At 48.6% G+C, this 21,968-nt stretch overlaps 1 protein-coding gene across 1 annotated transcript in view; it reads left to right on the top strand.

Moving 5' to 3' along the window:
• poc1a (POC1 centriolar protein A) overlaps positions 1–21,968 on the top strand; it is a 97,218-nt gene that overhangs the window by 34,159 nt on the left and 41,091 nt on the right. Inside the window, exon 9 of the mRNA XM_042324913.1 lies at positions 8,214–8,408. Coding sequence (XP_042180847.1) covers positions 8,214–8,408 — 195 coding nt within the window. The remainder of the gene's footprint in view (positions 1–8,213; positions 8,409–21,968) is intronic.

Genomic DNA, 21,968 nt, shown 5'->3' with positions numbered 1-21,968 from the left:
TTCTCTCCTCTCTTCTTCTCTCCTCTCTTCTTCCCTCCTCTCTTCTGACACGTGATGGAGACTGTGGCAGCCTGCTGTTCCCTCCTCTCTTCTTCTCTCTCTCTTCTTCTCTCCTCTCTTCTTCCCTCCTCTCTTCTTCCCTCCTCTCTTCTGACACGTGATGGAGACTGTGGCAGCCTGCTGTTCCCTCCTCTCTTCTGGCACGTGATGGAGACTGTGGCAGCCTGCTGTTCCCTCCTCTCTTCTTCCCTCCTCTCTTCCCTCCTCTCTTCTGGCACGTGATGGAGACTGTGGCAGCCTGCTGTTCCCTGACACATACAGAGAATTCTGAAAGTATTTAGACCCCTTTACTTCTTTCCACATTTTGTTATGTTACAGCCTTACTCTAAAATGGATTAAATAAATAAAACATCTCATCAATCTACACACAATACCCCATAAGAACAAAGCAAAAACAGGTTTGTAGAAATTTGATATGAGACTCGAAATTCAGCTGCATCCTGTTTCCATTGATCATCCTTGAGATGTTTCTCTGACTTGATTGGTGTCCACCTGTGATAAAATCAATTGATTGGACATGATTTGAAAAGGGACACACCTGTCTACAGTGCCTTGCGAAAGTATTCGGCCCCCTTGAACTTTGCGAACTTTTGCCACATTTCAGGCTTCAAACATAAAGATATAAAACTGTATTTTTTTGTGAAGAATAAACAACAAGTGGGACACAATCATGAAGTGGAACGACATTTATTGGATATTTCAAACTTTTTTAACAAATCAAAAACTGAAAAATTGGGCATGCAAAATTATTCAGCCCCTTTACTTTCAGTGCAGCAAACTCTCTCCAGAAGTTCAGTGAGGATCTATGAATGATCCAATGTTGACCTAAATGACTAATGATGATAAATACAATCCACCTGTGTGTAATCAAGTCTCCGTATAAATGCACCTGCACTGTGATAGTCTCAGAGGTCCGTTAAAAGCGCAGAGAGCATCATGAAGAACAAGGAACACACCAGGCAGGTCCGAGATACTGTTGTGAAGAAGTTTAAAGCCGGATTTGGATACAAAAAGATTTCCCAAGCTTTAAACATCCCAAGGAGCACTGTGCAAGCGATAATATTGAAATGGAAGGAGTATCAGACCACTGCAAATCTACCAAGACCCGGCCATCCCTCTAAACTTTCAGCTCATACAAGGAGAAGACTGATCAGAGATGCAGCCAAGATGCCCATGATCACTCTGGATGAACTGCAGAGATCTACAGCTGAGGTGGGAGACTCTGTCCATAGGACAACAATCAGTCGTATATTGCACAAATCTGGCCTTTATGGAAGAGTGGCAAGAAGAAAGCCATTTCTTAAAGATATCCATAAAAAGTGTTGTTTAAAGTTTGCCACAAGCCACCTGGGAGACACACCAAACATGTGGAAGAAGGTGCTCTGGTCAGATGAAACCAAAATTGAACTTTTTGGCAACAATGCAAAACGTTATGTTTGGCGTAAAAGCAACACAGCTCATCACCCTGAACACACCATCCCCACTGTCAAACATGGTGGTGGCAGCATCATGGTTTGGGCCTGCTTTTCTTCAGCAGGGACAGGGAAGATGGTTAAAATTGATGGGAAGATGGATGGAGCCAAATACAGGACCATTCTGGAAGAAAACCTGATGGAGTCTGCAAAAGACCTGAGACTGGGACAGAGATTTGTCTTCCAACAAGACAATGATCCAAAACATAAAGCAAAATCTACAATGGAATGGTTAAAAAATAAACATATCCAGGTGTTAGAATGGCCAAGTCAAAGTCCAGACCTGAATCCAATCGAGAATCTGTGGAAAGAACTGAAAACTGCTGTTCACAAATGCTCTCCATCCAACCTCACTGAGCTTGAGCTGTTTTGCAAGGAGGAATGGGAAAAAAATTCAGTCTCTCGATGTGCAAAACTGATAGAGACATACCCCAAGCGACTTACAGCTGTAATCGCAGCAAAAGGTGGCGCTACAAAGTATTAACTTAAGGGGGCTGAATAATTTTGCATGCCCAATTTTTCAGTTTTTGATTTGTTAAAAAAGTTTGAAATATCCAATAAATGTCGTTCCACTTCATGATTGTGTCCCACTTGTTGTTGATTCTTCACAAAAAAATACAGTTTTATATCTTTATGTTTGAAGCCTGAAATGTGGCAAAAGGTCACAAAGTTCAAGGGGGCCGAATACTTTCGCAAGGCACTGTATATAAGGTCCTACAGTTGACAGTACATGTCAGAGCAAAAACCAAAGACATGAGGTCGAAGGAATTGTCTGTAGAGCTCAGAGGCACAGATCTGGGGAAGAGTACCAACACATTTCTGCAGCATTGAAGGTCCCCAAGAACACAGTGACCTCCATCATTCTGAAATGGAAGACGTTTGGAACCACAAAGACTCTTCCTAGAGCTGGCCGCCCGGCCAAACAGAGCAAACAGGGGAGAAGGGCCTTGGTCAGGGAGGTGACCAAGAACCCGATGGTCACTCTGACAGAGCACCAGAGTTCCTCTGTGGATATTGGAAAACCTTCCAGAACGACAGCCATCTCTGCAGCACTCCACTAATCTGGCCTTTATGGTAGAGTGGCCAGACAGAAGCCACTCCTCAGTAGAGGTACATGACAGCCCGCCTGGAGTTTGCCAAAAGGCAACTAAAAACTCTCAGACCATGAGAAACAAGTACAGAGAGATCCTTGATAGATCCTTGATAAAAACCTGCTCCAGAGTGCTCAGGACCTCAGACTGGGGCAAAGGTTCACCTTTCAACAGGACAACGACCCTAAGCACACAACCAAGACAACATAGCAGCGGCTTCAGGACAAGTCTCTGAATGTCCTTGAGTGGCCCAGCCAGAGCCCGGACTTGTACCCGATCAAGCATCTCTGAAGAGACCTGAATATATCTGTGCAGCCTGCTGTGCAGCCTCCCCATCCAACTAGACAAATCTTGAGAGGATTTGCAGAGAAGAATGGGAGAAACATCCTAAATACAGGTGTGCCAAGCTTGAAACGTCATATCAATCAATCAGATTAATTTATAAAGCCCTTCTTACATCAGCTGATGTCACAAAGTGCTGTACAGAAACCCAGCCTGAAACCCCAAACAGCAAGCAATGCAGGTGTAGAAGCACGGTGGCTAGGAAAAACTCCCTAGAAAGGCCAGAACATAGGAAGGAACCTAGAGAGGAACCAGGCTATGAGGGGTGGCAAGTCCTCTTCTGGCTGTGCCGGGTGGAGATTATAACAGAACATGGCCAAGATGTTAAAATGTTCATAGATGACCAGCATGGTCAAATAATAATAATCACAGTGGTTGTCGATGGAGCAACAGGTCAGCACCTCAGGCGTAAATGTCAGTTGGCTTTTCATAGCCGATCATTCAGAGTATCTCTACCGCTCCAGCTGTCTCTAGAGAGTTGAAAACAGCAGGTCTGGGACAGGTAGCACGTCCAGTGAACAGGTCATGTTCCATAGCCGCAGGCAGAATAGTTGACACTGGAGCAGCAGCACGGCCAAGTGGACTGGGGACAGCAAGGAGTCATCCGGCCAAGTAGGGCTCAGGTCCTCAGAGAGAGAGAGAGAGAGAGAGAGAATTAGAGAGAGTATACTTAAATTCACACTACACTGGATAAGACAGGATAAATACTCCAGATATAACAAACTGACCCTAGCCCCCCGACACATAAACTACTGCAGCATAAATACTGGAGGCTGAGACAGGAGAGGTCGGAAGACACTGTGGCCCCATCTGATGATACCCCCGGACAGGGCCAAACAGGCAGGATATAACCCCACCCACTTTGCCAAAGCACAGCCCCCACACCACTAGAGGGATATCTTCAACCACCATGTTACCATCCTGAGACAAAGCCGAGTACAGCCCACAAAGATCTCCACCACGCCCGGACAGGAAGATTACGACTCAACCCTACTCAGCAGTAAGCCAGTGACTCAGCCCCTGTAAAAGGTTTAGAGGCAGAGAATCCCAGTGGAGAGAGGGGAACCGGCAAGCAGACACAGCAAGGGCGGTTCGTTGCTCCAGAGCCTTTCCGTTCACCCTCCCACTCCTGGGCCAGACTACACTCATTCATATGACCCACTGAAGAGATGAGTCTTCAATAAAGACTTAAAGGTTGAGACCGAGTCTGTCTCTCTCACATGGGTAGGCAGACGATTCCATAAAAATTTAGCTCTATAGGAGAAAGCCCTGCCTCCAGCTGTTTGCTTAGAAATTCTAGGGACAATTAGGAGGCCTGCGTCTTGTGACCGTAGCGTACGTGTAGGTATGTACGGCAGGACCAAATCGGAGAGATAGGTAGGAGCATGCCCATGTAATGCTTTGTTGGTTATCAGTAAAACCTTGAAATCAGCCATTGCCTTAACAGGAAGACAGTTTAGAGAGGCTAGCACTGGAATAGTATAATCCAATTTTTGGGTTCTAGTCAAGATTCTAGCATCCATGTTTAGAAGTTTCAATCTCAAGGCCATCAGACTGTTAAACAGCCACCACTAACATTGAGTGGCTGCTGCCAACACACTGACACTGACACTGACTCTACTCCAGCCACTTTAATAATGGGAATTGATGGGAAATTATGTAAAATATATCACTAGCCACTTTAAAACAATGCTACCTAATATAATGTTTACATACCCTACATTATTCATCTCATATGCATACGTATACACTGTACTCTATATCATTGACTGCATCCTTATGTAATACATGTATCACTAGCCACTTTAACTATGCCACTTGGTTTACATACTTATCTCATATGTATATACTGCACTCAATACCATCTACTGTATCTTGCCTATGCCGCTCTGTACCATCACTCATTCATATATCTTTATGTACATATTCTTTATCCCCTTACACTGTGTATAAGACAGTAGTTTTGGAATTGTTAGCTAGATTACTTGTTGGTTATTACTGCATTGTCGGAACTAGAAGCACAAGCATTTCGCTACACTCGCACTAACATCTGCTAACCATGTGTATGTGACAAATAAGATTTGATTTGATTTGATTTAGTGCTTTATCCGGGTAGCCGGAAAGTAGAGCATTGCAGTAGTCTAACCTAGAAGTGACAAAAGCATGGTTAAATTTTTCTGCATCATTTTTGGACAGAAAGTTTAACATTTTTGCAATGTTACGTAGATGGGAAAAAAACTGTCCTTGAAACAGTCTTGATACGTTCGTCAAAAGAGAGATCAGGGTCCAGAGTAACGCCGAGGTCCTTCAGTTTTATTTGAGACGACTGTACAACCATCAAGATTAATTGCTGGCTTGCTTCTGAAGCTAAGCAGGGTTGGTCCTGGTCAGTTCCTGGATGGGAGACCAGATGCTGCTGGAAGTGGTGTTGGAGGGCCAGTAGGAAGCACCCTTTCCTCTGGTCTAAAAAATATCACAATGCCGCAGGGCAGCGATTGGAGACACTGTTAAACGGGTGTCCTGACTCTCTGAGGTCATTAAAGATCCCATGACACTTATCGTGAGAGTAGGGGTGTTAACCCCCGGTGTCCTGGCTAAATTCCCAATCTGGCCCTCAAACCATCATGGTCACCTAATAATCCCCAGTTTACAATTGGCTCATTCATCCCCCTCCTCTCCCCTGTAACTATTCCCCAGGTCGTTGATGTAAATGAGAACGTGTTCTCAGTCAACTTACCTGGTAAAATAACGGATAAATAAAACAATTAAATATTGTCAGATTCAACAGAAGATCTCTTTTGTTTCTTGGGACCTAACCTTAGTTAGTTTTGCAACAGTATCAAAAATACATTTTGGATTGTTCTTATTTTCCTCAATTAGGTTGGAAAAATAGGATGATCGAGCAGCAGTGAGGGCTCTTCGGTACTGCACGGTACTGTCTTTCTAAGCTAGTCGGAAGACTTCCAGTTTGGTGTGGCGCCATTTCTGTTCCAATTTTCTGGAAGCTTGCTTCAGGGCTCTGGTATTTTCTGTATACCAGTTTCTTATGACAAATGTTTGTTTTATTTAGTGGTGCGACTGCATCTAGGGTTAAATTGAGTTCCTCAGATGGTTAACTGATTTTTGTACTCTGACGTCCTTGGGTGGAGGGAGTCTGGAAGGGCATCAAGGAATATTTGGGTTGTCTGAGAATTCATAGAGTGGCTTTTGATGATCCTTGGTTGGGGTCTGAGCAGATTATTGGTTGCGATTGCAAACATAATAAAATGGTGGTCCGATAGTCCTGGATTATGAGGAAAAACATTAAGATCCACAACATTTATTCCATGGGACAAAACTAGGTCCAGAGTGTGACAGTGAGTAGGTCCCGGAGACATGTTGGACAAAACCCAGTCGATGATGGCCCCCGAAAGCCTTTTGGAGTGGATCTGTGGACTTTTCCATGTGAATATTAAAATCACCAAAGATTAGAATATTATCTGCTATGACTACAAGGTCCGATAGGAATTCAGGGAACTCAATGAGGAACGCTGTATATGGCCCAGGAGGCTTGTAAACAGTAGCTATAAAAAGTGATTGAGTAGGCTGCATAGATTTCATGACAAGCTCAAAGGACGAAAACATTTTTTTTTGTAAATTGAAATTTGCTTTTGTACCCAAGAAGATTCGAGGCTGTAATCGCTGCCAAATGTGCTTCAACAAAGTACTGAGTAAAGGGTCTGAATACTTAAAGTACTGAGTAAAGGGTCTGAACACTTATGTAAATGTGATATTTCAGTTTTTTATTTTATACATTTGCACAAATGTATAAAAAAATGTTTTTTGCTTTATCATTATGGGTTATTGTTTGTAAATTGATGAAGAAAAAAAACCATTGAATCAATTTTCCGAATGCACTGTACACACACACACACACACCGACACACCGACACACACACACACACCGACACACACACACACCCACACACACACACACACACACACACACACACCGACACACACACACACACACACACACACACACACACACACACACACACACCGACACACACACACACACACACACACACATACACCCACCCACACACACACACACACACACACCGACACACACACACACACACACACACACACACACACACACACACACACACACCGACACACACACACACACACACACACCACACACATACACCCACCCACACACACACACACACACACACACACACACACACACACACACACCAACACACTGACACACACACCGACACACACACACACACACACACACACACACACACACTGGAATACACCACACACAAACACACACACACACATACACACAATAATCTCTCCTGGAATACATTGTTCTCACACAAATTCAGTACGTTTTACAGTAATAATAGTAATAATTCAGTAATAATTAGACATTGTTCTTAGGGAGGGGCTAGTTACCCCTTAGCACCATATGTTTACATGCTCAGTAATAATTAGACATTGTTCTTAGGGAGGGGCTAGTTACCCCTTAGCACCATATGTTTACATGCTCAGTAATAATTAGACATTAAACTGATGGCAGTAGGCAGATTATACAATAGTAACCACCTCACACCGTCTTGATCAAAGTAAGTTTACACTGATTTAAAACACCTAGTTTTCAGAGTAATATTTCTAATTATTAGGACATGTAAACACCTTGCTGGGCGTTTTCAGCTTTGTATTTGATCTGGGTGTGTGCTAGCAGCAGCCGAGCGAGCCTCCCTCTTTAGTGCCAGTGAAGTGAGTTTGGAACAACTAAATCTATGGGTCTAAGAAGTCGTTTCCACACACAGACTTAAAATGTCATTGGGTTGCTTGTTGTTGCACGTTTTCGTGTGATTGACGATTTTTCTGCATTTATCAAGAGTCCCAATCGTGTCCATGGAAACGGGATTATTAGGAGAAACTGTTCTTCTTGCAGAGCATGGAAACATTTTACTCAAACTATTATACTAATCTGACTATCCACAATATCCACAACAATACACACTGACGGTTAAGATAGACAGACAAGAAGGGGAAACTTCCTGGTTAGTTTCTAAGCCCCATTACCCTGTTCATTGAGCAATGACTTTTTATCTGTTTTGAGAGAGACGGAGAAGATATTTTATATTATTTATGTCTAAGGTGCTTTCTAATTAGTCGACAATCCTCTCCGGCCGTCATAGACATGTTGTACTCAGTTTTTCCACTTTTCTACCCAACACAGGCTATGGTGTGGAAGACTAATTTTAAATCAACTGACTACGGAGAAGTTCTACAGCAGACGGAGACCTGCGTCGACCTTGGAGGAGGAGGAGCAGCTGGAGGAGGAGGAGGAGGAGCTGCAGGAGGAGGAGGAGGAGGTAGAGGAGGAGGAGCAGCTTTCCCTGGAGACTCCAGGAAGTCCTTGCTCCATAGGCAGGTAAACTACCATATACCACGGAATGTTTGGAATGTCCCTCTGATTTTTTGGGGGGGGGAATGTTCGCGGGATGACTCTGTGACAGGATGTAATTGGTTCCAGGCCCTAAGCTAGGACTGCATCCCAAATGACATCATATTCTCCATAGGGCTCTGGTGAAAAGTAGTGCAGGAAATATAGTGAATTAGGGTGTCATTGTAGTTCTCCTGATGGTTGAAACATCCTCATCTCAATCAGGGGTGCCAGGTAGCCTAGTGGTTAGAGTGTAGAGGTGGCAGGTAGCCTAGTGGTTAGAGTGTAGAGGTGGCAGGTAGCCTAGTGGTTAGAGTGTAGAGGTGGCAGGTAGCCTAGTGGTTAGAGTGTAGAGGTGGCAGGTAGCCTAGTGGTTAGAGTGTAGAGGCGGCAGGTAGCCTAGTGGTTAGAACGTTGGACCAGTAATCAGCAGGTAGCCTAGTGGTTAGAGCGTTGGACCAGTAACCAGCAGGTAGCCTAGTGGTTAGAGCGTTGGACCAGTAACCAGCAGGTAGCCTAGTGGTTAGAGCGTTGGACCAGTAACCAGCAGGTAGCCTAGTGGTTAGAGCATTGGACCAGTAACCAGCAGGTAGCCTAGTGGTTAGAGCGTAGAGGTGGCAGGTAGCCTAGTGGTTAGAGCGTTGGACCAGTAACCAGCAGGTAGCCTAGTGGTTAGAGCGTTGGACCAGTAACCAGCAGGTAGCCTAGTGGTTAGAGCATTGGACCAGTAACCAGCAGGTAGCCTAGTGGTTAGAGCGTTGAGGTGGCAGGTAGCCTAGTGGTTAGAGCGTTGGACCAGTAACCAGCAGGTAGCCTAGTGGTTAGAGCGTTGGACCAGTAACCAGCAGGTAGCCTAGTGGTTAGAGCGTTGGACCAGTAACCAGCAGGTAGCCTAGTGGTTAGAGCGTTGGACCAGTAACCAGCAGGTAGCCTAGTGGTTAGAGCGTTGGACCAGTAACCAGCAGGTAGCCTAGTGGTTAGAGCGTTGGACCAGTAACCAGCAGGTAGCCTAGTGGTTAGAGTGTAGAGGCGGCAGGTAGCCTAGTGGTTAGAGTGTAGAGGCGGCCGGTAGCCTAGTGGTTAGAGTGTAGAGGCGGCAGGTAGCCTAGTGGTTAGAGTGTAGGTAACCAGCAGGTAGCGGCAGGTAGCCTAGTGGTTAGAGTGTTGAGGCGGCAGGTAGCCTAGTGGTTAGAGTGTAGAGGCGGCAGGTAGCCTAGTGGTTAGAGTGTAGGTAGCCAGTGGTTAGAGTGTAGCAGGTAGCCTAGTGGTTAGAGCGTGTAGAGGCGGCAGGTAGCCTAGTGGTTAGAGCGTTGGACCAGTAACCAGCAGGGTAGCCTAGTGGTTAGAGCGTTGGACCAGTAACCAGCAGGTAGCCTAGTGGTTAGAGCGTTGGACCAGTAACCAGCAGGTAGCCTAGTGGTTAGAGCGTTGGACCAGTAACCAGCAGGTAGCCTAGTGGTTAGAGCGTTGGACCAGTAACCAGCAGGTAGCCTAGTGGTTAGAGCGTTGGACCAGTAACCAGCAGGTAGCCTAGTGGTTAGAGCGTTGGACCAGTAACCAGCAGGTAGCCTAGTGGTTAGAGCGTTGGACCAGTAACCAGCAGGTAGCCTAGTGGTTAGAGCGTTGGACCAGTAACCAGCAGGTAGCCTAGTGGTTAGAGCGTTGGACCAGTAACCAGCAGGTAGCCTAGTGGTTAGAGCGTTGGACCAGTAACCAGCAGGTAGCCTAGTGGTTAGAGCTTTGGACCAGTGGTTAACCAGCAGGTAGCCTAGTGGTTAGAGCATTGGACCAGTAACCAGCAGGTAGCCTAGTGGTTAGAGCGTTGGACCAGTAACCAGCAGGTAGCCTAGTGGTTAGAGCGTTGGAGAGTGGTTAGGCAGGTAGCCTAGTGGTTAGAGTGGACCAGAGGCGGCAGGTAGCCTAGTGGTTAGAGTGTAGAGGCGGCAGGTAGCCTAGTGGTTAGAGTGTAGAGGCGGCAGGTAGCCTAGTGGTTAGAGTGTTGAGGCGGCAGGTAGCCTAGTGGTTAGAGTGTAGAGGCGGCAGGTAGCCTAGTGGTTAGAGTGTAGTGGCGGCAGGTAGCCTAGTGGTTAGAGTGTAGAGGCGGCAGGTAGCCTAGTGGTTAGAGCGTTGGACCAGTAACCAGCAGGTAGCCTAGTGGTTAGAGCGTAGAGGTGGCAGGGTAGCCTAGTGGTTAGAGTGTTGGACCAGTAACCAGCAGGTAGCCTAGTGGTTAGAGCGTAGAGGTGGCAGGTAGCCTAGTGGTTAGAGCGTTGGACCAGTAACCAGCAGGTAGCCTAGTGGTTAGAGCGTTGGACCAGTAACCAGCAGGTAGCCTAGTGGTTAGAGCGTTGGACCAGTAACCAGCAGGTAGCCTAGTGGTTAGAGCGTAGAGGTGGCAGGTAGCCTAGTGGTTAGAGCGTTGGACCAGTAACCAGCAGGTAGCCTAGTGGTTAGAGCGTTGGACCAGTAACCAGCAGGTAGCCTGGTGGTTAGAGCGTTGGACCAGTAACCAGCAGGTAGCCTAGTGGTTAGAGCGTTGGACCAGTAACCAGCAGGTAGCCTAGTGGTTAGAGCGTTGGACCAGTAACCAGCAGGTAGCCTAGTGGTTTGAGTGTTGGACCAGTAACCAGCAGGTAGCCTAGTGGTTAGAGTGTTGGACCAGTAACCAGCAGGTAGCCTAGTGGTTAGAGCGTTGGGCCAGTAACCAGCAGGTAGCCTAGTGGTTAGAGCGTTGGACCAGTAACCAGCAGGTAGCCTAGTGGTTAGAGCGTTGGACCAGTAACCAGCAGGTAGCCTAGTGGTTAGAGCGTTGGACCAGTAACCAGCAGGTAGCCTAGTGGTTAGAGCGTTGGACCAGTAACCAGCAGGTAGCCTAGTGGTTAGAGCGTTGGACCAGTAACCAGCAGGTAGCCTAGTGGTTAGAGCGTTGGACCAGTAACCAGCAGGTAGCCTAGTGGTTAGAGCGTTGGACCAGTAACCAGCAGGTAGCCTAGTGGTTAGAGCGTTGGACCAGTAACCAGCAGGTAGCCTAGTGGTTAGAGCGTTGGACCAGTAACCAGCAGGTAGCCTAGTGGTTAGAGTGTTGGAACAGTAACCAGCAGGTAGCCTAGTGGTTAGAGTGTTGAGGCGGCAGGTAGCCTAGTGGTTAGAGTGTAGGTAGCGGTGGTTAGAGCAGGTAGCCTAGTGGTTAGAGTGTAGAGGCGGCAGGTAGCCTAGTGGTTAGAGTGTAGAGGCGGCAGGTAGCCTAGTGGTTAGAGTGTAGAGGCGGCAGGTAGCCTAGTGGTTAGAGTGTAGAGGCGGCAGGTAGCCTAGTGGTTAGAGTGTAGAGGCGGCAGGTAGCCTAGTGGTTAGAGTGTAGAACCGGCAGGTAGCCTAGTGGTTAGAGTGTTGGAGGCGGCAGGTAGCCTAGTGGTTAGAGCGTTGGACCAGTAACCAGCAGGTAGCCTAGTGGTTAGAGTGTAGAGGCGGCAGGTAGCCTAGTGGTTAGAGTGTAGAGGCGTCAGGTAGCCTAGTGGTTAGAGCGTTGGACCAGTAACCAGCAGGTAGCCTAGTGGTTAGAGCGTTGGACCAGTAACCAGCAGGTAGCCTAGTGGTTAGAGCGTTGGACCAGTAACCAGCAGGTAGCCTAGTGGTTAGAGCGTTGGACCAGTAACCAGCCTAGTGGGTAGCCAGGTAGCCTAGTGGTTAGAGCGTTGGACCAGTAACCAGCAGGTAGCCTAGTGGTTAGAGCGTTGGACCAGTAACCAGCAGGTAGCCTAGTGGTTAGAGCGTTGGACCAGTAACCAGCAGGTAGCCTAGTGGTTAGAGCGTTGGACCAGTAACCAGCAGGTAGCCTAGTGGTTAGAGCGTTGGACCAGTAACCAGCAGGTAGCCTAGTGGTTAGAGCGTTGGACCAGTAACCAGCAGGTAGCCTAGTGGTTAGAGCGTTGGACCAGTAACCAGCAGGTAGCCTAGTGGTTAGAGCGTTGGACCAGTAACCAGCAGGTAGCCTAGTGGTTACAGTGTAGAGGCGGCAGGTAGCCTAGTGGTTAGAGTGTAGAGGCGGCAGGTAGCCTAGTGGTTAGAGTGGAGGTAACCAGGGTTAGAGTGTAGAGGCAGGTAGCCTAGTGGTTAGAGTGTAGAGGCGGCAGGTAGCCTAGTGGTTAGAGTGTAGAGGCGGCAGGTAGCCTAGTGGTTAGAGCGTTGGACCAGTAACCAGCAGGTAGCCTAGTGGTTAGAGCGTTGACCAGTGGCCAGCAGGTAGCCTAGTGGTTAGAGCGTTGGACCAGTAACCAGCAGGTAGCCTAGTGGTTAGAGTGTTGGACCAGTAACCAGCAGGTAGCCTAGTGGTTAGAGCGTAGAGGTGGCAGGTAGCCTAGTGGTTAGAGCGTTGGGTAGCCTAGTGGTTAGAGCGTTGGACCAGTAACCAGCAGGTAGCCTAGTGGTTAGAGCGTTGGACCAGTAACCAGCAGGTAGCCTAGTGGTTAGAGCGTTGGACCAGTAACCAGCAGGTAGCCTAGTGGTTAGAGCGTAGAGGTGGCAGGTAGCCTAGTGGTTAGAGCGTTGGACCAGTAACCAGCAGGTAGCCTAGTGGTTAGAGCGTTGGACCAGTAACCAGCAGGTAGCCTGGTGGTTAGAGCGTTGGACCAGTAACCAGCAGGTAGCCTAGTGGTTAGAGCGTTGGACCAGTAACCAGCAGGTAGCCTAGTGGTTAGAGCGTTGGACCAGTAACCAGCAGGTAGCCTAGTGGTTAGAGCGTTGGACCAGTAACCAGCAGGTAGCCTAGTGGTTAGAGCGTTGGACCAGTAACCAGCAGGTAGCCTAGTGGTTAGAGCGTTGGACCAGCCTAACCAGCAGGTAGCCTAGTGGTTAGAGCGTTGGACCAGTAACCAGCAGGTAGCCCAGTGGTTAGAGCGTTGGACCAGTAACCAGCAGGTAGCCTAGTGGTTAGAGCGTTGGACCAGTAACCAGCAGGTAGCCTAGTGGTTAGAGCGTAGAGGTGGCAGGTAGCCTAGTGGTTAGAGCGTTGGACCAGTAACCAGCAGGTAGCCTAGTGGTTAGAGCGTTGGACCAGTAACCAGCAGGTAGCCTAGTGGTTAGAGCGTTGGACCAGTAACCAGCAGGTAGCCTAGTGGTTAGAGTGTTGGACCAGTAACCAGCAGGTAGCCTAGTGGTTAGAGCGTTGGACCAGTAACCAGCAGGTAGCCAGGTAGCCTAGTGGTTAGAGCGTTGGACCAGTAACCAGCAGGTAGCCTAGTGGTTAGAGCGTTGGACCAGTAACCAGCAGGTAGCCTAGTGGTTAGAGCGTTGGACCAGTAACCAGCAGGTAGCCTAGTGGTTAGAGTGTTGGACCAGTAACCAGCAGGTAGCCTAGTGGTTAGAGCGTTGGACCAGTAACCAGCAGGTAGCCTAGTGGTTAGAGCGTTTGACCAGTAACCAGCAGGTAGCCTAGTGGTTAGAGAGTTGGACCAGTAACCAGCAGGTAGCCTAGAGGTAAGAGCGTTGGACCAGTAACCAGCAGGTAGCCTAGTGGTAAGAGCGTCTGACCAGTAACCAGCAGGTAGCCTAGTGGTTAGAGTGTTGGACCAGTAACCAGCAGGTAGCCTAGTGGTTAGAGTGTTGGACCAGTTAGCCTAGTGGTTAGAGCGTTGGAGTGGAGGCGGCAGGTAGCCTAGTGGTTAGAGTGTAGAGGCGGCAGGTAGCCTAGTGGTTAGAGTGTAGAGGCGGCAGGTAGCCTAGTGGTTAGAGTGCCTGGAGGCGGCAGGTAGCCTAGTGGTTAGAGTGTAGAGGCGGCAGGTAGCCTAGTGGTTAGAGTGTAGAGGCGGCAGGTAGCCTAGTGGTTAGAGTGCCTAGAGGCGGCAGGTAGCCTAGTGGTTAGAGTGTAGAGGCGGCAGGTAGCCTAGTGGTTAGAGCGTTGGACCAGTAACCAGCAGGTAGCCTAGTGGTTAGAGTGTAGAGGCGGCAGGTAGCCTAGTGGTTAGAGTGTAGAGGCGTCAGGGTAGCCTAGTGGTTAGAGCGTTGGACCAGTAACCAGCAGGTAGCCTAGTGGTTAGAGCATTGGACCAGTAAACGAAAGGTTTACTTGATTGAATCCCCGAGTTTACAAGTCTAAAAAATCTGTTCTTCTGCACCTGAACAAAAGCAGTTAACCCACTGTTCCCCGGTAGGCCGTCAGTGTAAATAAGAATTGGTTCTTAACACTACCCATCCCTGTCGCGGGATCATTTTCGTCAGCAACTGCTGAATAGCATAGCGCAGCAGTCAAATAATATTACCAAAATATATTCATATTCATGAAATCAGAAGTGCAATATTGAAAAACACAGTTTAGCCTTTTGTTAATCACCCTGTCGTCTCAGATTTTGAAATGATGCTTTACAGCGAAAACAATCCAAGCGTTTGTGTCAGTCTATCGATAGACCAGCATAGCATTATGTACACTTAGCATCAGGAAGCTTGGTCACGAAAATCAGAAAAGCAATCAAATGAACCGTTTACCTTTGATGATCTTTGGATGTTTTCACTCACGAGACTCCCAGTTACACAACAAATGTTCCCTTTGTTCCATAAAGATTATTTTTATACCCAAAATACCTCCGTTTGTTTGTCACGTTATGTTCAGAAATCCACAGGAAAGAGCGGTCACGACAACGATGTCCACAGAAACATGTCAAACGTTTTTTATAATCATTCCTCGGGTAGTTTTTAAAAATCTATATTCGATAATATATCAACCGAGTGTGTAGGTTTTTCAATAACAGCGGGAGGAACAATGGCCGCTTTACTCTTTAGCGCAAAAACTCACTCTGAGAGCCCCCACATATCCACTCACGCAATGTGATCTTACATGCTCATTTTTCAAAATGAAAGCCTGAAACTATGTCTAAACACTGTTGACACCTTAGGGAAGCCAGAGAAAAAGGAATCTGGTTGATATCCCTTTAAATGGTGGATAGGCATGCATAGGAAAAGAAGGGTTTCAAAATAAGAGGCACTTCCTGATTTGGATTTTCCTCAGGGTTTCGCCTGCAATATCAGTTCTGTTATACTCACAGACAATATTTTGACAGTTTTGGAAACTTTAGAGTGTTTTCTATCATAATCTGTCAATTATATGCATATTCTAGCATCTGGTCCTGAGAAATAGGCAGTTTACTTTGGGAACGTTATTTTTCGAAACATAAAAATAGTGCCCCCTAGCTTCAAGAGGTTTTTAACTGACTTGACTAGTTAAATAAAGGTAAAAATGTAAATACAAAAATCAGTAGCTGAAGACTACAGCAGCTTCATCTGAGAGTAGATGGATGCAGAAGATCCAATTTGGAGGAAGCAGTATAGCCCTGGTGCTTCTGGGAATGTACCAGTGAGAGTTGCTGCTCTATCTGAATGTACCAGTGAGAGTTGCTGCTCTACCTGAATGTACCAGTGAGAGTTGCTGCTCTATCTGAATGTACCAGTGAGAGTTGCTGCTCTACCTGAATGTACCAGTGAGAGTTGCTGCTCTACCTGAATGTACCAGTGAGAGTTGCTGCTCTATCTGAATGTACCAGTGAGAGTTGCTGCTCTACCTGAATGTACCAGTGAGAGTTGCTGCTCTACCTGAATGTACAGTGCCTTGCGAAAGTATTCGGCCCCCTTGAACTTTGCGACCTTTTGCCACATTTCAGGCTTCAAACATAAAGATATAAAACTGTATTTTTTTTGTGAAGAATCAACAACAAGTGGGACACAATCATGAAGTGGAACGACATTTATTGGATATTTCAAACTTTTTTAACAAATCAAAAACTGAAAAATTGGGCGTGCAAAATTATTCAGCCCTTTTACTTTCAGTGCAGCAAACTCTCTCCAGAAGTTCAGTGAGGATCTCTGAATGATCCAATGTTGACCTAAATGACTTAAGATGATAAATACAATTCACCTGTGTGTAATCAAGTCTCTGTATAAATGCACTAATGAGAATGTTATGTGTGTTTGTCACCAAGAATATAAGCTTCTGCCCACCTGGAAGGACTGGGTTTGGAGATGCTCCTTCCTTCCTTCCTTCCTTCCTTCCTTCCTTCCTTCCTTCCTTCCTTCCTTCCTTCCTTCCTTCCTTCCTTCCTTCCTTCCTTCCTTCCTTCCTTCCTTCCTTCCTTCCTTCCTTCCTTCCTTCCTTCCTTCCTTCCTTCCTTCCTTCCTTCCTTCCTTCCTTCCTCCCTCCCTCCCTCCCTCCCTCCCTCCCTCCCTCCCTCCCTCCCTCCCTCCCTCCCTCCCTCCCTCCCAGGCTGCCTTGTTTCTTCCCTGCTCCTACTCCACCTGTCGATCTCCCTCTCCTCCCTCTCCCCTCTCCTCCACCCTCCCTCCCTGTCCTCTCATCCCCTCCCTCCTCTCTGAGGGGTCTCTATGTCGTGTGACATGCTGAGGGGTCTCTGTCGTGTGACATGCTGAGGGGTCTCTATGTCGTGTGACATGCTGAGGGGTCTCTATGTCGTGTGACATGCTGAGGGGTCTCTATGTCGTGTGACATGCTGAGGGGTCTCTATGTCGTGTGACATGCTGAGGGGTCTCTATGTCGGTGACATGCTGAGGGGTTCCATTTGGGATGAAGCCTCTGTCTGATGTAATGGTCTCTAATAGCTGTTACCCAGTCTGGTCATTATAGACTGACCTGAAGACTACAGCCTGGTCATTATGGACTGACCTGAAGACTATAGCCTGGTCATTATAGACTGACCTGAAGACTACAGCCTGGTCATTATAGACTGACCTGAACTATAGCCTGACTGACCTGAAGACCTGGTCATTATAGACTACCTGAAGACTACAGCCTGGTCATTATAGACTGACCTGAAGACTACAGCCTGGTCATTATAGACTGACCTGAAGACTATAGCCTCATTATAGACTGACCTGAAGACTGCAGCCGGGTCATTATAGACTGAACTGAAGACTACATTATAGACTGAACTGAAGACTCCTGGTCATTATAGACTGACCTGAAGACTAAATCAAATCAAATCAAATGTATTTATATAGCCCTTCGTACATCAGCTGATATCTCAAAGTGCTGTACAGAAACCCAGCCTAAAACCCCAAACAGCAAGCAATGCAGGTGTAGAAGCACGGTGGCTAGGAAAAACTCCCTAGAAAGGCCAAAACCTAGGAAGAAACCTAGAGAGGAACCAGGCTATGTGGGGTGGCCAGTCCTCTTCTGGCTGTGCCGGGTGGAGATTATAACAGAACATGGCCACGATGTTCAAATGTTCATTAAATGACCAGCATGGTCCAATAATAATAAGGCAGAACAGTTGAAACTGGAGCAGCAGCACGGCCAGGTGGACTGGGGACAGCAAGGAGTCATCATGTCAGGTAGTCCTGAGGCATGGTCCTAGGGCTCAGGTCCTCCGAGAGAGAGAAAGAAAGAGAGAAAGAGAGAATTAGAGAGAGCACACTTAAATTCACGTAGGACACCGAATAGGACAGGAGAAGTACTCCAGATATAACAAACTGACCCTAGCCCCCGACACATAAACTACTGTAGCATAAATACTGGAGGCTGAGACAGGAGGGGTCAGGAGACACTGTGGCCCCATCCAAGGACACACCCGGACAGGGCCAAACAGGAAGGATATAACCCCACCCACTTTGCCAAAGCACAGCCCCCACACCACTAGAGGGATATCTTCAACCACCAACTTACCATCCTGAGACAAGGCCGAGTATAGCCCACAAAGATCTCCGCCACGGGACAACCCAAGGGGGACAACCCAAGGGGGTTGACTACAGCCTGGTCATTATAGACTGACCTGAAGACTACAGCCTGGTCATTATAGACTGACCTGAAGACTGCAGCCGGGTCATTATAGACTGAATTGAAAACTACAGCCGGGTCATTATAGACTGAACTGAAGACTACAGCCTGGTCATCATAGACTGACCTGAAGACTACAGCCTGGTCATCATAGACTGACCTGAAGACTATAGCCTGTTCATTATAGACTGACCGGAAGACTATAGCCTGGTCATTATAGACTGACCTGAAGACTCCAGCCTGGTCATTATAGACTGACCTGAAGACTATTGGCGCGATGTGTAGTTTTTTTTCTTCCTTTCTCTCCAGTGACCCGGGGTTTGATTCCCTGCCCTGCCGTCCACTACAATATGTCTCGTAGGCCTAGTCCCTCTGTGTTCCTCTCTCCCCCTGCATCTCAAATGGCACCCTTTGCCCTACATCCAAGATCCAAGATGGCGTCAGCAGTCCCTTGCCAGTAGCCAGTAGCCAGCTAACTACCAGGTATCAGTCAACAAACCATTGCTAGCGGTCTTCAGCTAACCGGTCATCAGCTAACCTTTAGCTCGGAAAGCTCTCGCCAGTTTGAACAACGCGACTCTAACCAGAGCATAACGGACCTATATATATATATATATATTTTTTTTATCCCGGATTCCCACCGTAAACGGAACATTTTCAGCTGGATCTTCACAACTAGCTAACTAGCTAACCGCAACCCCGGATGATTACTCCTGGCTAGCGTTTCCACCCACTTAGCTTGAAGCTAGCCCGGCCAGAGCTCCTGTGCTACCACCGAAGCATACTCCTGGGCTTCAATCAGATTGGAAAAGTAGGCCTATCAAGCAGCAGCGAGGCCTTTTCTATATTGCATGGTGCTGTCTTTCCAACTGTTGGATCTGCTTCACTGGTAATGTCCTTAAAGGGATACGGTCCTTAAAGGGATACGGTCCTTAAAGGGATACTGTCCTTAAAGGGATGGATACGGTCCTTAAAGGGATACGGTCCTTAAAGGGATACGGTCCTTAAAGGGATACTGTCCTTAAAGGGATGGATACGGTCCTTAAAGGGATACGGTCCTTAAAGGGATACGGTCCTTAAAGGGATACGGTCCTTAAAGGGATACGGTCCTTAAAGGGATACGGTCCTTAAAGGGATACTGTCCTTAAAGGGATGGATACGGTCCTTAAAGGGATACGGTCCTTAAAGGGATACGGTCCTTAAAGGGATGGATACTGTCCTTAAAGGGATACATACTGTCCTTAAAGGGATACATACTGTCCTTAAAGGGATACATACTGTCCTTAAAGGGATACTGTCCTTAAAGGGATACATCCCCGGAGTCAGAATAACCATTTTTATCTCTCTGTATCCAGTAAAATAAGGGATGCAGTTGCACAACTGAATGCATTTAACCGAATGTCTTCCGCATTTAACCCAACCCCTTTGAATCATGGAGGTGCGGGGACTGCCTTAAACAACGTCCACGGCACCCGGGGAGCAGCTGTGTATGGGTGTTAACTGCCTTGATCCCTCCCTCTCGCCATCCATCCCTCCCTCTCCATCCCTCCCTCTCGCCATCCATCCCTCCCTCCCGCCATCCATCCCTCCCTCTCCATCCCTCCCTCCCGCCATCCATCCCTCCCTCTCCATCCCTCCCTCTCCATCCATCCCTCCCTCTCTCCATCCATCCCTCCCTCTCGCCATCCATCCATCCCCCTCCCTATCTCCATCCATCCCCCTCCCTCTCTATCCATCCCTCCCTCTCTATCCATCCCTCCCTCTCTCCACCCTCCCTCTCTCCACCCCTCCCTCTCTCCACCCCGCCCTCCTCCACCCCTCCCTCTCTCCACCCCTCCCTCTCTCCATCCCTCCCTCTCCCATCCCTCCCTCTCATCCATCCCTCCCTCTCCATCCATCCATCCATCCCTCCCTCTCAATCCATCCCTCCCTCTCCATCCATCCCTCCCTCTCCATCCATCCCTCCCTCTCCATCCATCCCTCCCTCTCAATCCATCCCTCCCTCTCCATCCATCCCTCCCTCTCCATCCATCCCTCCCTCTCCATCCCCCCCTCCCTCTCCCCCCCTCCCTCTCTCCATCCCTCCCTCTCTATCCATCCCTCCCTCTCTCCACCCCTCCCTCTCTATCCATCCCTCCCTCTCTCCACCCCTCCCCCTCTCCATCCCTCCCTCTCATCCATCCCTCTCATCCATCCCTCCCTATCTCCGTCCCTCCCTCCCTCTCTCCGTCCATCCATCCCCCCTCTCTCCGTCCATCCCTCCCTCTCTCCGTCCATCCCTCCCGCCATCCATCCCTCCATCCATCCCTCCCTCTCTCCATCCCTCCCTCTCGCCATCCATCCCTCCCTCTCCATCCCTCCCTCTCGCCATCCATCCCTCCCTCTCCCTCCCTCTCATCCATCCCTCCCTCTCCATCCATCCCTCTCTCCATCCATCCCTCCCTCTCGCCATCCATCCCCCTTCCTCTCTATCCATTCCACCCCTCCACCCCTCCCTCTCCCATCCCTCCCTCTCTCCACCCCTCCCTCTCCATCCCTCCCTCTCATCCCTCCCTCCCTCTCCATCCATCCATCCCTCCCTCTCCATCCATCCCTCCCTCTCGCCATCCATCCCCCCCCTCCCCTCCCCCCCCCCCTCTCTCCATCCATCCCTCCCTCCCTCTCTCCATCCATCCCTCCCTCTCTCCACCCCTCCCTCCCTCTCTCCATCTACCCCTCCCTCCCTCTTGCCATCCATCCCTCCCTCTCCCATCCATCCCTCCCTCCCTCTCGCCATCCATCCCTCCCTCCCTCCCTCTCGCCATCCATCCCCCTCCCTCTCTCCATCCATCCCTCCCTCTCTCCATCCATCCATCCCTCCTCCCTCTCGCCATCCATCCCTCCCTCCCTCCCTCTCCCTCGCCATCCATCCATCCCTCCCTCCCTCTCGCCATCCATCCCCCCTCCCTCTCTCCATCCATCCCTCCCTCTCTCCATCCATCCCTCCCTCCCTCCCTCTCGCCATCCATCCCTCCCTCCCTCTCGCCATCCATCCATCCCTCCCTCCCTCTCGCCATCCATCCCCCTCCCTCTCTCCATCCATCCCTCCCTCTCCATCCATCCCTCCCTCTTGCCATCCATCCCCCCCTCTCTCCATCCATCCCTCCCTCTCCATCCATCCCTCCCCTCTCTCCATCCCTCCCTCCCTCTCCCATCTCCATCCCCCCCTCTTTCTCCCTCTCTCTCTCTCTCCAAACCTCCCTCTTTCTCCCTCTCTCTCTCTCTTTCTATCCTCTCTCCATCCCTCCCTCTCAACCATCTCTCCCTCTCTCTCTCCCTCACCCTCTCTCTCTCATCCATCCCCCCCTCTCTCCACCCCCCCCTCTCTCTCTCTCTCTCTCAGGTTTGGTGAACCCTGTCACCTTATTTCCTGGTTAATCTGGATTATAAATTCATTTTGGTTCCTGGTTAATCTGCATTATAGGTTAATTTTGGTTCCTGGTTAATCTGGATTATAGGTTCATCAACTATTATCAGAAGATAGTGATGAGGGACTACTTTCCATTCCTTCAGTTCTTTGTGTGTTTGTCAGTGTGTGTGTGCAGTGCGTGGGTTTTGATGGCGGTGTGTGTCATGCCAGCCCAGTGCCATTCAGAGTTCCTTCTGGGCCCCAGGAAATTTTCCACTGTTGGTTTTTCCACACCAGGTGATTCATCAGGAGTGTGACCTGGAGTGCTAAACTGTATGTGTGTGCCTGTGTGTGTGCCTGTGTGTGTGTCTGTGTGTGTGTGTCTGAG

This window comes from Oncorhynchus tshawytscha, linkage group LG07, assembly GCF_018296145.1.
Source record: "Oncorhynchus tshawytscha isolate Ot180627B linkage group LG07, Otsh_v2.0, whole genome shotgun sequence".
Taxonomy (NCBI): domain Eukaryota; kingdom Metazoa; phylum Chordata; class Actinopteri; order Salmoniformes; family Salmonidae; genus Oncorhynchus; species Oncorhynchus tshawytscha.
The sequence above is the reverse complement of the archived record's forward strand: the minus strand, read 5'-3'. Positions and strand labels throughout refer to the sequence as shown.